General features: G+C 53.2%; 1 protein-coding gene across 1 annotated transcript in view; it reads left to right on the top strand.

The window, feature by feature from the left end:
- Positions 1-993: 993 nt before the first annotated feature.
- ARHGEF5 (Rho guanine nucleotide exchange factor 5) overlaps positions 994-15983 on the top strand; it is a gene marked incomplete at its 5' end in the record, with an annotated part of 51334 nt that continues 36344 nt past the window's right edge. The window contains one exon of the mRNA XM_054177868.1: positions 994-1122. Coding sequence (XP_054033843.1) covers positions 994-1122 — 129 coding nt within the window. The remainder of the gene's footprint in view (positions 1123-15983) is intronic.

The raw sequence follows: 15983 nt of genomic DNA on the forward strand, positions 1-15983 counted from the left end.
TAAAATTTCTGAATTTGCCCCTTCTTGTATGATCCCTTTGCCCTGCTACTCCCAAACAGTGTTGCCTGGTACCCAGACATCCTCTCCTTTTCTCTTCTCCTTTATTTATGCCTTTCCTCTGCCGAGCTCTGTTCCACTCCGCTGCATGTGGGAAGTTTCTCTGCGGACTATCTTGCACCTCTCACAGAACCACAGACTGTTAGGGGTTGGAAGGGACCTCCAGTGACAGAATTTTACTGGGAACTGATGCTGCTGTCCCCTTTCAGTCCAAAGCTGAGCACAGCAACCAGGGAAAGCTCTGCTGCAGGTAGGGCTCCTCGGGATCATAGAATCAATAAGGTTGGAAAAGACCTCAAGGATCATTAAGTCCAACCTGTCACCCAACACCTCATGGCTGCTAAACCATGGCACCAAGTGTCCAGCCCCCTCCTGGGATGTTTGCCTGTGTGTTGCCTGAGAGTGGTTGCTACAGATTCAGATTCTTAATACTACCCGTGGGATTTTTTTTCGGCTCTATTTCTTCTGAATTCAGGTGTTTAAGTCATTTACATTTACCTGAACGTCTCGGGTGTGTCATCTCGGCACCTCCGAGGTCTTCTGCTGGAGAGGCCAAGTCCCGCCACAGGCAGCCAGGACGGCTCCCCCCGCCCAGCCCACCCCGGCACTCGCCGCTTTTCCTTAAACCCTCGGCAATTAAAAGCAAAATTAAAGGCATAAACGAAACCAAAATACCTCACGCTCGGGCGGACGGACAAACAAGGGGGCACGGCGGGCTGCGTGCGCCCGGCCGGGGACAGGAGCCGGGGACAGGAGCCGGCGCGTCCCGCGTTGGCCCTTCGGCGGCGGCGGCGGCGGCGTCTGCGCCCTGCCCTGCCCCGCGCCGTCGGAGCGCGGCCCGCCGGCGGCCGCGCTGCGCCCCGCACGTCAATCAGGGCGGCCCGCCTGCCTTCCTGTAGGTGTGCCCGGCTCACCTGCGAGCCTCGGCACTCATGACATACCTGCGGCCCCGGGGCCGGCGGGGAGACGGGGGCCGGCTGCCGAGCCTGGGGGGAAGCCGCGGGAGGAGCGGCGTCTGGGGTGGCTAGAGCCGGAGCCGAGTTCGGCGATGTGAGAGCGGCGCAGGTAAGGGCGGCCGGCGAGGGCGGCGCGGCCCGGCGGGAGCGGCGTTGCCGTGCTCCCGGGAGAGGCGGGGTGAGGCGCGGGCCTGGCGCCGGAGCCCCGCTCAGCCCGGGCCGGGCCGGGCCGGAGGGGCGGCTGCCGTCCCCCGCGGCTGGGACAGCGGGCGGGCACCGGGCGCGGGGCGGAGGGGTGAACGGCAGGGAGAGCTCCACCATTTTAGGACCCGAGGGGGACGGGGAGGAGGGATCTCCGGGAAGGGAGCCCTCGCCCCTCCCGAGGCGGGCGGTGGGCCTGCTGCGCTCCTCGGCGGGCCGGGCCCGCGGCGCACAGGTGTGGGTCCGCGGGGAGGGCCACCCGCGGCACTCCGAGCCGCCGGGGGGGAGGGGGGCGCGGCGTCAGCCCCGGCGGGCCGCCGCTTCCAGAGGGGGCGGCGACGGGGGGCGCCGCTCCGCCGGCCCCGGGGTGGCCGCAGCCTTGGCGGCGGCCTGTGCGGGACGGCGAGGCTCCGCGCCCCGCCGGCAGCGCCCGGCAGCCCTCCCCCGCTGAGCCTCCTGCTGCTGGCGGCAGGTAGGGCCCGGAGCACAGGCCCGGTCCCAGGCTCAGCTGCCAGCAGCCGGAGCCTCTTCCCGCAGCAATGGTGCCTCCCACGCAGCAGCGAGATGATCCCACGGTGTTCGCTGGGCTTCCAGCGCCGGCCGGGGCCGGGGCCCGGGAGTCCCAGGGCTGTGCTTGAACTCTGGACACCGGCTTGTTTTCCTCCTTGCCCTGCTGGGCTGGCGCCTTGTGACTTTTATGGCCTGTCACGGAGGGAAGGCAGGGGAACGAAAGGCGAGATACTTGCCCGCCTCTCGCTTCCCATCTCCTTCCCGCAGCCCCACCAGCGGCTCTCACGGCAACCTCAGCACCCCAACCAACCTGCCGGGGGTGGGTGGGGGTCTTTTGAACTTTCGTGGCTTTGGCCTGACCCGTCCTCCCCTCAGCCACCTGCGTTATCCTTGTGCTTGGTGCTTCGTTTATCCTCAGAGGTCGGATAAGACCTGGATCAAATCTGGTAGGGGAGGGGATCTGAGCTCAGCTCATCTGTGTTGCCTTGTTGCAGACTTTGCCAAGGAGCTGCTGGTTGTGGCCGGTGTTGGTTTCTCCGTGTCGGTGCCCCTTCCTCTCTGGCCAAGCCACATCTGTAACGTGTTGCAAAGCTTTGTGACCTGATTGTTTGGTGTTTTGGAGTTTCTCATAACCGAGGTGGCTTGTTGGAGGTGGCATGGATAAAGGCAGAGTCCTGTTAAAGGGTTGCACGGGAGTGTGTGTGTGTGTGTGTGTGACTCAGATTTCAGACCTGCCATGGAGTTGGATGAGGAGGAGGCATCCATAGTTGTGTGTAAAATGTATGTACAACTTCAAACAACATCGGGAAGTTGTGCCAAATCCCAATTCTTCTGAATTTTCAGTTGCTGTGAATACTTGGACAGCTCATGTGGCTTCCATGCAGAAGCTCATTTTGCCAGCTGGAGCTTGAGGATAGCATTTGCTCTGTGTGTTCCTGACAGATCTGTCAGGGGGGCTAGGTGGTGTCATTGCTGGTGGTGACTAGGCTTGAGTTTGGTGCCCTTGCTGAAGCCCCCTGTTCCTGCTCTCTGAAACAGTGGGACTCAAATGCTTCCTTTGGGAACCCTTGGTGTGCATCCTGATGGGTTTTGCTGGTAAGAGCGTTCCTTGCATCCTGTTAAGCTGAGATAAATGGTTTTGCTCTTGTTCTGTTGAGTCTTATCCTTTCTTACAGTTTTCTTGTTTCAAGTGGCTTCTAGAAGTAAAGAATCTTTCTAGAGTTTGGTCTATCTATCTATCTTTATCTATTTATTTATTCATCCACCCATCTATCTATTTATCCATCTATCTATTTATTTATTTACTCTATGTACTGTTCTTTGGAGTCTGGTTACAAAGGGGTGATTTTAGTACATGGATTTGTATTGAGAGCCAGATTCACTATTCCAGGCAAAAAATTATCAGGCAGCCTGCAAGGGATTTCAAATTCAGAATTAGAATCACATTTCCCCCTCCCCTCCATGAATATTTGATTCTGAGTTACTACTTTCTGTCACTTGGTACCTTGGATGTTGGCTGCTCGGCTACTGTGTATCTGAATTTAACCACTGCTGCCCTATTTCAGTAGTCATGTCTGCCTAAGGTTTGTAATTCCTTTGCAGCTCCTTGCTGAGCTCCTGTTGTATCTTTCAGTGAAGTGCTTGGAAGTGAACTCAGTGCAAGTGTGTGGTTGTGCTCTCTTGTTTTGGCTCTTGGGCTGTACAGAGTGGGGTCGTTTCCCTCTTCTCACAGAGCTGATGTTCATAGTACCAGGCACTTGGGGACAGACACCTTATTGTGACCTCTGGCAGGTATTTACATTCCCAGCTGGTTATCACTGCATCATATCCAAAATTCTATTAGAAAAGTACCCAGTCTTGATTTCAAGATACCAGGTGATAGACTGCACTGGTTCCCCAGGTAAATTATTCCAACAGCTGATTACCCTCACTAATTTCTTATCTCAATCTGTCCAGCCTGGTTCCTAACCACAACATCTCCCTGCAGATTTTCATGCCAGGTTACAGAGCCTGTTGCTGTGCCAGGATGGCACATTTCAGGAGGATGATGGGTTATTGTACCACAATCTCACAGCTGGTACTGGTGCTAACCTCTGGGTTCTAGGAAGAGAGGCAGTCCTGGAGCTGCAGTCACAGGGTGACTGGTGAGGTTTAGAGCAGCAGCTGAGTGTGCCTGGCTGTGGTGACTCTGCAGGCAGGGCTTTCAGAGAGTTGCTTTTGCTGCTTAGAGTATGGCTTCATGCGATGGTTAAGTCCCCAGAACCATGGGCTGCTGCTGAAGGAACAATCCTGTTGTCATCCAGCCTTGACTGCAAGCTCCTGCTGCTCCACTTGGATTGGATCTAGTGACCCAGCTGGCCTCAGATCAGGTCAGTCACTCACAGAATACAGCATTAAAGCAGAGCTGGCCATAAATTAGCTTCCTGAGAACATATCCTATTTGCAGGAGATAATGTAGGAGTGCGTGACCTTCAGACACCAACCTACCTCTTGCTTGCCTAGATGCAACACCCAACTGCATGCTGGTGCTCAGTGTGTGAGATCCACTGGCCCAGAGAATCACAGAATTGTTAGGGTTGGAAGGATCATCTAGTTCTAAACCCCCTGTCATGGGCAGGGACACCTCACACTAGATCAGGTTGCCCAGAGCCACATGCAACCTGGCTTTAAAAACCTCCAGCTCAGGGTGCATTCAGCACTGGAGTTCCTGCTGCTGATCATGCCTGGGTCAGGCCTAGGTGGTGCCCAGTGGGGCCTGCAAGGTCATTGATCCCCTGCATGTGCCATCTGTGGGCAGATCCAGCCTTGCACAGGGTGTGACTGGAGGTGGAGAGGTGAGGAGCAGCTGCTGCTTTATCGATGAATTCAGCAGCAGAGTTTATGGATCTAAAATACACCCCTCTAGAGCAGAGGATTATGATCCTGATCATGTCAGGACACGATTTGTTTGGATTTCAGCAGCCCTGAGATAATCAGAGGATGGGTGGCGCAAGGCTGGGTGAGAAGCAGACCTTTACTCTGTCAGACATGATTGCTAGTCCCAGCTGCCACAAGGTGGCTGCAATTTGCCTTCCAAATTCACTTCAGAATAGAAATAGATGCCCAGATCAGTGTTCAACTAACACAGACGCCACTGCTGGGAGGGGAGGTTGCAAGAAGAAGGTGCTTTGCCCACTGTGTTGCTGGGCAGCTACAAGCAATAAGCATGCATAAACTTACTGGCATGTATGCTTTGTACTCACAAGCATTTATAGAGTCAGGACGGTTTGGTGTGGAAGGGACCTCCAAAAGTCATTTAGCCCAACCCCCCTGCAGTCAGCAGGGACATCCTCCACTAGATCAACTTGCTTCAAGGCTTCTCCAGCCTGACCTTAGGTATTTCCAGGGATGGGACCTCAACCTGTTGCAGTGTTCCACCACTCTCATGCTAAAGAACTTGTTCCTCACATCCAATCTCAATCTGCTCTTCTCTCATTGCAAACCATTGTCCCTCATTCTGTCACTTCAGGCCTTTGCAAACAGTCCCTCTGCAGCCTTCTTGGAGCCCCCTTCAGCTACTGGAAAGCTGCTCTTAGGTGTCCCTAGAGCCTTCTCTTCTCCAGGCTGAACACCCCCAGCTCCCTCAGCCTTTCCTCACAGCAAAGCTGCTCCAGCCCCCTGATCTTTTTCATGGCCCTTCTCTGGCCCTTCTCCATCAGGTCCATGTCCTTCCTGTGCTGAGGGCTCCACAGCAGCACTGCAGGTGAGTGGATTCAAGTGGCAGAATCCTCTCTCCCTCTCTGGCCATGCTGCTTTTGCTGCAGCCCAGGCTGCAGGTGTAATGATCAGCAGTGCCCGTTCTTTGAGTAGCAGAAATCATGCCTGGGCCCTTATGTCTTTGCAGCAGTTTTCTGTCCTGTGAGGAGGTGCCAGGCAAAGGCAAAGGAAGGCTGCTGTACCCACACCAATGTCTAGTAAAGCTCTCCTGCTGAAGCTGTGCTTTTAGTGGCTCTTGTCCTTCTGCAGTGGATTCAGGCTGAGCTTCTGTTTAGGTGAAGAAATTTTGCTATGTGTTTTCCACAACCCCAGGTTAACTCTAGACCTGTGAAATGTTATCTAGCTGCAGCATTTGGGTGGCTCTCCTTTCCAAAGTGCTCTGAGATCTCTATCTGTTACATTGCAGGTGAGGACTGTCAGATGAGCAGCAGTGAAGCTGAGAAGGTGCAGTGTGTATCCATTACCCCTCTGCCACTGGCTTTGTAGGAGGTGTTCCAAGAGCACTGCCAGCCCTGCAGGACAGGGCTGGTGTCTCACTGCACAGTATTTAGCATGGTGAAGTTTCAGTCTTAACTGTTGGTCTTGTGGATGGCTCAAATAACTCTTTCCATTGTTTGTTGCTTCTCCTCAACTGTCTTTTCCTGTGACTAACTGGAGGTATTTCAGGCTTAAGTCTGAGTACAGCATATCTGATGGACCTTGTGGGTGAGTTTAGAGTGACACACTTCTCACTCCCATCTCTACCCCTCCCCAGAAAGCTGGTTTTTTTTTTCTCCTGGGAAACCTTATCTCAGCTATAGGCAAGAAGAGGCTCAGGGTGGATGGTGCAGGTAGTATCATTGAATTCTACAATGGCTTAGATTGGAAGGGACCACAGAGATCATCTCCAACCTCCCAAACATGGGCAGGGATGCCTCTCAACTAGACTCTACTGCTCAAGGCCTCATCCAGCCTGGCCTTCAACACCTGCAGGGAGGAAGCAACCACAGCCTCCCTGGGCAGCCTATTCTGGAGTCTCACCAACCTCATACTCAAGAACTTCTTCCTAAGATCCAGTCTAACCCTGCTCTCTCTCAGCTTCAAACCATTCCCCCTTGTCCTGTCTCTAGACACCCTGATGTAAAGTCCCTCTGCAGCCTTCTTGTAGGATCCCTTCAGGTACTTGAAGGCAGCTCTAAGGTCCCCCCAGAGTCTTCTCAAGGCTGAACAACCCCAGCTACCTCAGGCTGTCCTCATAGCAGGGGTGCTCCAGCCCTTGGATCATCTTTGTGGCCCCCTCTGGACTCTTTCACAGCTCCGTGTCCTTGTGCTGGGCACATTGGAGGTGGGGTCTCAGCAGAGCAGAATCCCCTCTCCTGCCCTGCTGGCCACACTCCTCTGGCTGCAGCCCTGCACACAGCTGCCTTCTGGACTGCATGAGGGCACTGCTGGCTCTTGGGGAGCTTCTCAGCAACCAACACCCCCAAGTCTCTTCCTTCAGAGCTGCTCTTAACTGTAGGCAAGAGGAAGCTCAGGATGGATGGTGCAAGTAGTACTGAGAAGGCTGCAGCACAGGACATATCTTGCCAAGTCTCTACACTCTGACACACCAGGTGCAGAGAGAGGTTGTTGTGGGGAGCAAGCAAAGTAAAGTGGCACTAGCTCTATTTTTTGTAGCAAATTCTGTCTCCAGCATGTTCTCCTGAATGCACAAGTGATTGAGAGAGGTGCCTTCATCCCTCAAGTTGCCCAGGAATGTCTTCACACCATCAGGCTGTGTGTTGAAGAATGGGTTATTGCCCTGTTGCTCTCTATCTCATCCTTGGGCCCCACAGAGAAGAGGAGGTGTTTTCAGTGCATATGAGGGGGACTGAGGGGGAAGCTCAAAGGTGTTTCTGTAGGAACAGAGTCACAGCATCACAGAATTGTCAGGGATGGAAGGGACCTCAAGGATCATTCAGTTACAATCCCCCTGCCATGGGCAGGGACACCTCACACTAGATCAGGCTGCTCACAGCCACATCCAGCCTGGCCTTAAAACCCTCCAGGGATGAGGCTTCCATCACCTCCCTGAGCAACCTGTGCCAGTGTCTCCCCACCCTCATGGGGAAGAACTTCTTCCTAACATCCAATCTGAATCTCCCCTCCTCTAGCTTGGATCCATTCCTGCTAATCCTATCACTCCCTGACACCCTAAAAGGTCCCTCCCCAGCTTTCTTGTAGCCCCCTTCAGATACTGGAAGACCACAATTAGGTCATCTTGGATCCTTCTCTTCTCTAGACTGAGCAGCCCCAACTCTTTCAGTCTGTCTCCATAGCAGAGCAGCTCCAGCCCTCTGATCATCCTCATGACCCTTCTCTAGACACATTCCAGCACCTCCAGATCCTTCCTGTACTAGGGGCTCCAGAACTGGACATAGTTCTCCAGGTGGGGTCTCACCAGAGTGGAGTAGAGAGGGAGAATCGCCTCCCTTGCTCTGCTGGCTCTGCTTCTCTTGATGCAGCTCAGGATGGGATTTGCTTTCTGGGCTGCAAGGGCACACTGCTGGCTCATGTTGAGCTTCTCATCCACCAGCAGCCTCAAGTCCTTTTCTTCAGGGCTGCTCTCAAGCCAGTCCCTGCCCAGTGCTTGGGATTGTCCTGACCCAGATGCAGGACCTTGCCTTGGGACTTACTGAACCTCATGAGGTTATCATGGGCTCACCTCTCCAGCCTGTCAAGGTCCCTCTGGATGGATCCCTTGCCTCCAGAGTGTCAGCCACACCACACAGCTTGGTGAACTTGCTGAGGGTGCCCTCAAGCCAACTCTGCTCATCTGGGTCTGAGTCCTGTGCCTTCCTCTGATGTTGCCCTTGCAGCCCATCTTATCATCCTGCCCTTGCACAATGAGTAAACGGAGCTGTGTCCTCTCAGAGGGGTGCCAAGAAAGGAAGATGAGCAATTTGGCCATGTGCTGGAGCAATGAAATGTGCCTTATCCTGGAAGAGCAAGGCCAGGCATGCCAATTATGTCAGTGTGGTGTGCTCTGACCAGTCACAAGGGAGGCTCAGGGCCATAAAAGTCTAAAACTGTAGCTGTATCTACAGAAAAGTCAGGGGGCACTGAGTTTCCCAGTGGGTGTTCTTAGACATTCCAGAGCCATTTTTCCTTCATTCTGTAGGCAGCATCATTTTTACCTGCTGAGTGTGTAATAGTGGTGACATCAAAGGTAGGGAAATGGGCATCTGAGAGTAAAAGGGGGGAGAAATGGGTTGGCTCTGACAGCCATGGCAAACGAGAACATCACAGTTCATTAGAAGTTGGAGGGGACCTCCAGAAATCATCAGGTCCAACCCCCCTGCCAGAACAGGATCACTTAGGGTAGTCTGCACAGGAATGCATCCAGGTGGGTTTGGAAAGTCTGCAGAGAAGGAGACTCCACAACCTCTCTGGGCAGCCTGTTCCAGTGCTCTGTCACCCTCACTGCAAAGAAGTTTCTCCTCATGGTGAGCTGAAACCTTCTGTGTTCAAGTTTGAGCCTGTTGTTCCTTATTAGTGTGCACCACCCAAAAGAGCTTGGCCCCCTCCACTGGACACCCACCCCTCAGATATTTGTACAGATTGATCAGGTCCCCTCTCAGCCTTCTCCAGACTAAACAGCCCCAGGGCTCTCAGTCTCTCTTCACAGGGGAGATGCTCAAGTCCCCTAATCATCCTCGTGGCTCTCCATTGGATTCTCTCCAGCAGTTCTAGGTCTTCCTTGAAACATGGCAAGATGAGATGTGCTGCACTGCCAGTGCAATGGAGCCTGGCAGCATCAGAAATCTCCAGTTCTGCAAGCCAACATCTGCCCTGAAATGTGCTGTGGTTCACTAAAATGCTGCCTTTGAAAAGTGGATTTAAGAGATGGCACTGGACAGTTTGGCTGTGACACTGGAAAGGAGTGGACTAAGTGAATTTAAATGGGGGGATTCTGCCACTTGGCTCTGGTGAGACCTCACCTGCAGTGCTGTGCCCAGCTCTGGAGCCCTCAATTCAGGAAGGGCATGGACCTGATGGAGCAGGGCCAGAGGAGGGCCATGAAAATGATCATGGGGCTGGAGCAGCTCTGCTATGAGGACAGGCTGAGAGAGCTGGGGTTGTTCAGCCTGGAGAAGAGAAGGCTCCAGGCAGACCTAAGAGCAGCCTGCCAGTAGCTGAAGGGGGCTGCAAGAAGGCTGCAGAGGGGCTGTTTGCAAAGGCCTGCACAGGACAAGGGGCAATGGTTTGAAATGAGAGAAGAGCAGCTTTAGATTGGATGTTAGGAACAAGTTCTTTAGCATGAGGGTGGTGGAACACTGGAACAGGTTGCCCAGGGGGAGGTGATTCAGGCCCCATCCCTGGAGGCATTCAAGGTGAGGCTCAACAAGGCTGCGAGGAACTTGCTGTAGTGGAGGATGCCCCTGCTGACTGCAGGGAGATTGGACCAGATGACCTTTGGATGTGCCTTCCACCCCAGACCCTTCTCTGATTCTCTCCTAACATGTGTGTTCCTGTTCCAGCCTGTTGTATTTCACAGCTGAGAGCTGTTGTCCCTCGTGGGCCCAGTAGCTTGACATTTCCAGGTAACTGCCAATGTGTTTGTAAGCTGCAGTTGTTTGTGGAGGCAACTGTTGAAGCAGCTGGTCTGTGGCTGCATCTTGGTCATCTTCTCTTAGAGTAAATGCCAGGAGAGCAAGAGCTAGGCAGAAGTTGAGAGTGCAGGGCACAGTAATGCTGTCTGCTGCTGCGGGCAGAGCTGTCATTGCCCCTCCCTCAATGCAACTGCTTCTTGCATCTGCTGTGGTCTGTGTCTTACCTCCTGTGTAAAGCACTGCCAAGGCTGACAGAGTAGATTTGGCACATGAAGATGTGTGTTGCTGTTCTTCACTTCAACAGCCTCGTGGCACTGAGTTGTAGCCAGGTACAGCTGTTGACGCTGCAGGATCTGCCAGCAGGGAAAGGCAGAGCCCTTGCTCATCAAACAGTAGCTAGGCTCAGGCTGTTAAACCCTCCTGCTTTTCTGCCTCTCCTAGGCAAGGACTACTGCTCTGGCCTCCACCTCAGCTGGCTGTGAGGTGGAACCTTGCTTGTCATGTCCTTGTCTTGCTGTCTTGTTTGCAGTTCTGGGCCCCTCACTACAGGAAGGACATTGAGGGGCTGGAGTGTGTCCAGAGAAGGACAGTGAGGCTGGAGAAGGGCCTGGAGCACATGGGCTACGAGGAGCAGCTGAGGGAGCTGGGGTTGTTCAGTCTGGAGAAGAGGAGGCTGAGGGGAGACCTCATTGCTCTCTACAACTACCTGGAGGGAGGTTGGAGAGAGGAGGGGGCAGCCTCTTCTTTATGGCAAGGACCAGGACTACTGGGAATGGTTCCAAGCTGCACCAGGGGAGGTTTCAGGCTGGATGCTAGGAAATACCCAGGGCAGTGGTGGAGTCACCCTTCCTGGGGGTATTCAAGCAGCATGTAGACCTGACAGTTAGGGACATAGTTTAGTGCTGGGTCAAGGGTTGGGCTGGATGATCTGGGAGGTCTCTTGCAAGCAGAGATACTCTGTGGTTCTGTGATTCTTCTGTTCTGTTGAGCTGGGGACTTGCGAAAGTTGCTCGCTTTGTGCCCCTGCTTCCCAGCTGGGTGTCACACACAGAGGAGGCAAGGTGCTGGGTTCAGTACCTGTCAGCAAACAGTTGTGCTGAAAGCTGAGTTCCTCAAGTGCATGGAGCCTGGCAGAGGCAAGCCTGGGGACTCCTTTTCCACCCAGGAGGGTGTTTGGGAGGCCACACCAAGTCTGATAAACTCGTTTAGCTGAGTGCGATGGGCAGTGTCAGACGTTAAGAGTGGAGAGCCACCCATGAGGCTCCAGTGGAGGAGCTGTGCTGTATCTCATTCAACTCGGGAGAGCTGGGCTGCTGATGTGTTTATTTCTGCCCTGCTGATCAAAGCAGGTTGCAGGTAAATGGGATTTCATTTCACTGGTGCCTAGAGCTTCCCAGGGGAAGGTTCTCATCCATGCTAAAGTAGGCACAGCTTCAATTAGACCACGGCATGCACGCTTGCGTGGGTTGGTGGAGGCAAGTCCACCAAGGACTTTGCATTCCTCAGCCAGGGCTGGCTTTATTTTGTGATGGTATCATAAAAGAGGTGAAGGAAATTGTCCTGGGTCTCTATTACCCCATTAGTCACGGTGACTGTTAGGAGCTCAATTGCCTCATGTTCTAATTCCTCACCAGCACGCTGGAGTCATGAGCTTGGGGTGAAGCTGAGGAACACAAACCTCATTTGCCTCCTTTGCTTTGGCCATCTGATAGGGTAGGACCTGGGAGGGGAAAGAGAGAGGTAGTTTTACATGCCACAGGGTTGAGGAAAAGGAAGCTGCAGGCCGCCTAAGAGTCAAGAGTGGATGTCTTCAGCGCTGCCAAAGGGCAATCTCAGGGTTTTCATTGCTCAGCTGATACCTGAAGAGCCATGGAGCCAGCCAGCAGCACTGTTCTAGGAAATCTTGAGGGCTGGTGGTGGGAAGAGGACTCTGCCCTCTCATTCCTAGAAGGGAAAAAAAATGAAGGGAGGAGAGATTAAAATGTTTCTAACTGTCCCTTTTTTAATTGAAACTAATTGAATGCTTAAAATGGGGGAGGGGAGGGGAAGTAATTAGTGGCTTATTTAAATGCTAGTAGTATTTCTAGCTGGTATAAAAGCTGTGCTCTAAATTATCACAGTATCACCAAGGTTGGAAGAGACCTCAAAGATCATCGAGTCCAACCTGTCACCACAGACCTCATGACTAGACTGGATTATTATGGATTTGGAGCTGTGCTGCATAATTCTTGCCCTTTGACAAGCAAGGGCCAAGATCTGGCTTAATCCTTTTTAAGGTGGTACCTGTAGGGCTCCAGGGTTGTTTATTTTTGGGTCTGGTTTTAAACTTTTTGTAATGTGCTGTGTTGATTAAAGGCCAAATGCAAGGTGCTGCACCAGGGTCAGTGCAATCTCAAGCACAAATCCAGGCTGGGTGAGGAGTGGCTCCAGAGCAGTCCAGAGGAGGAGGAGTTCTCAGGTGGTGACAAACTATCCATGAGCCAGCAGTACTCGCTGGCAGCCCAGCAGGCAGCTCTGTGCTGGGCTGCAGCCAAAGCAGGGAGAGCAGCAGCACAGGGAGGGGATTCTGCCCCTCTGCTCTGCTGAGACCCTACCTGAAGAACTGCCTCCAGTTCTGGTGCCCCCAGCATAAGAGGGACATGAGGCTGCTGGAGTGGGCCCAGAGGAGGCCATGGAGATTATCAGAGGGCTGCAGAACCTCCCCTATAGGGACTGCCTGAGAGAGTTGGGGTTGTTCAGCCTGGGGAAGAGGAGGCTCCAGGGAGACCTTAGAGTTGCCTTGGTGCCATGGTTTAGTTTATTAGGTGGTGCTGGATGGTGGGTTGGATGCAATGATCTTGAAGGTCTCTTCCAACCTGTTCTGTTCTGTTCTATTCTGTTCCATTCAAGTACCTGCAGGGGGTACAAGAAAGCTGGAAAGGGACATTTGACAAGGGATTGTAGTGATCGGATGAGAGGCGATGGCTTTGAGCTTAAGAAGGGCAGATTTAGACTGGAGATTAGGAAGAAGCTATTTCCAGTGAGGGTGGTGAGACATTAGAAGTGGTTGTCCAGAGAGGTTGTGGATGCTCCCTCCCTGGAGGTGCTTAAGGCCAGGCTGGATGAGGCCTTGAGCAACCTGGGCTAGCGTGAGGTGTCCCTGCCCATGGCTGGGGGTTGGAACTGGATGATCTTTCAGGTCCCTTCCAACCTAACCCATTCTCTGAATCTAGGAATTACGATGTTAGGAATTAAAACTAAACCTTAGCTACAACATCTCTGAGTTGTAATTACACCTAGGAGCTTTGGAATGAGGTGGTGGCAGCTGGCAAAGCTGGGTACAGAAAGCGCTTCAGAAGGTTGCATTTAAAACCCTGATTTGTCCAACTTCTTCTCCCCCTTCATTTTGAGTAATTCCATGTTAGACTTTGCAGAGGGTTTGAGGAGGTTTCTCAGCTTGGAGCAGAGGAGCCTGAGGGGTGACCTCATTCATGTTGGTACAGATGTGCAGGGCAGTGTCAGGAGGATGGAGCCAGGCTCTGCTCAGGGATGTCCAATGACAGGACAAGGGGCACTGGGGGCAAGCTGGAGCTGAGGAGCTTCCAAGAGAAGATAAGGATAAGCTCTTTCACTGTGAGGGTGCCAAAGCCCTGGAGCAGGCTGCCCAGAGAGCTTGTGGAGTTTCACAGTCAGAATGCATAGAATAAACCAGGTTGGAAGAGACCTTCAAGATCATCATGTCCAACCCATCAACCAATCCAACACCACCCAAACAACTAACCCATGGCACCAAGCACCCCATCAAGTCTTCTCCTGAACACCTCCAATGATGGTGACTCCACCACCTCCCTAGGCAGCCCATTCCAATGGGCAATCACTCTCTATATAGAACTTCTTCCTAACATCCAGCCTAAACCTCCCCTGGCACAGCCTGAGACTGTGTCCTCTTGTTCTGGTACAGGCTGCCTGGGAGAAGAGACCAACCCCCACCTGGCTACAACCTCCCTTCAGGTAGTTGTAGAGAGCAAGAAGGTCTCCCCTGAGTCTCCTCTTCTCCAGGCTAAGCAGCCCCAGCTCTCTCAGCCTCTCCTCATAGGGCTTGTGTTCCAAACCCCTCACCTACTTCATTGTCTCCTCTAAAGACATTCCAAACCCACCTGGCTGTGTTCCTGTGTGACCTGCCCTGGGTGATCCTGCTCTGGCAGGGGGGTTTGGACTGGATGATCTTTGTAGGTCCCTTCATTCTGGGATCTTGTTACATGGTTTCAGAGTTGCTCACACGAGGCTGATTCCTTCAAGATCTGTCTGCCACACAGTGCCCTCTTAGCCCCGGCCGTGTGCTGTGTTTGGGCTCATTGCAACAGCAGAGTGAGTGACAAGAATGAGACAAGGAAACATTAAGCAATAAAATAGTGGCCAGGAGTGCAAAGACAGTTTCCCTGCTCTGCTGCTTCTGTTCTGTGTGGGCTGGCCAGTGTGCACCTGTTTCTGTGTTGGAATCTCTTGGCAGCCAGGGTGAGACACCTACACTGAAGTGTCAGGGACTTGCTTGTAGGTGCTGGGTGTGGTTTCACTGTAACTGAGGTCTAAGTCCAGGTTTCTGCATTCCTGCTCACCAGCCCCGCTGGCCAGGCTCTTGTTCCTGTCCAGTTCTTGCAGCTGCTGTTACAGCAAACACAGCATCTACACTGCATCCAGCTCTGCAGCCCTCGACACAGGAAGGATGTGGAGCTGATGGAGCAGGGCCAGAGGAGGGCCATGAGGATGATCATGGTGCTGGAGCAGCTCTGCTATGAGGACAGGCTGAGGGAGCTGGGGTGGTTCAGCTTGGAGAAGAGAAGTCTCCAGGCAGACCTAAGAACAGCCTTCCAGTAGCTGAAGGGGCTTCAAGAAGGCTGCAGAGGGACTGTTTGCAAAGGCCTGCAGTGACAGGATGAGGGACAATGGTTGGAAATGAGAGGAGAGCAGCTTTAGATTGGATGATAGGAGCAAGTTCTTTAGTTTGAGGGTGGTGGAACACTGCAACAGGTAGTTGAGGCTCCATCCCTGGAGATTTTCAGGGTGAGGCTGGACAGGGTTCTGAGCAACCTGCTCTAGTGGAGCATATCCCTGCTGACTGCAGGGGGTTGGACTGGATGAGCTTTGGAGGTGCCTTCCAACTCAGACCATTAGCTGCTTCCATGTCTAGCTGCTGCAGGGAGCTGTCATGTTTACCTTTCTTCTCTCTCATGTCACACCTTTCTGGCTGCTGATGTCACTCTGCTCCTGTGTTGTTTTCCTGGCAAGGTAACTCCCTGAGCTGGCTCACCTATGGTCACATGCACCCTGGCACATGGCAGGAGGTGGCAGCAACCTTTAATCTGTTCTGGATTTCAGGGCAGTGCAAGATTTCTTAGGACCTCATTCTGAGGTGGTGCTGGATGGACTGCAGACCAAACCTTCCACACTGGCAGATCTGCTAGAGCCACTGGAATGGCTTTCTGGCCTTTAAAGCAGCCTCTGTGGGGAGGCTAATTAATGGTGCAAGAAGTAAAACCAGTGTGGGATAAAATGCAACACGGGTTTTTCTAAAGGCAGAGCCTGCCAGCCTCACTCAGTTTCCCTTCTGAAAGGGGAAGAGCGAGGGCAGCAGGGGAGGAGTTTCCAGTACGAATGGGGAAGTGTTCCTCTCTTTGCACCAGGCCCAGGTGATACCTGGCAGTGGGAAACTGCACACCACTCTGCTCACCAGGATTCAGGGAGATGCCTTCCAGCTGGAAGAGGCACAGAGAGGTTAGTGGGATGCTTAGCAGAGTGGATGTGAGATGCCTGCTGTTCAGCCTGATAGGATAGGATAGGATAGAATACATAGAATACATAGAATAAACCAGGTTGGAAGAGACCTTCAAGATCATCGCGTCCAACCCATCAACCAATCCAACACCGCCCAAGCAACTAACCCACAGCACCAAGC

This window comes from Dryobates pubescens, chromosome Z (assembly GCF_014839835.1).
Source record: "Dryobates pubescens isolate bDryPub1 chromosome Z, bDryPub1.pri, whole genome shotgun sequence".
Taxonomy (NCBI): domain Eukaryota; kingdom Metazoa; phylum Chordata; class Aves; order Piciformes; family Picidae; genus Dryobates; species Dryobates pubescens.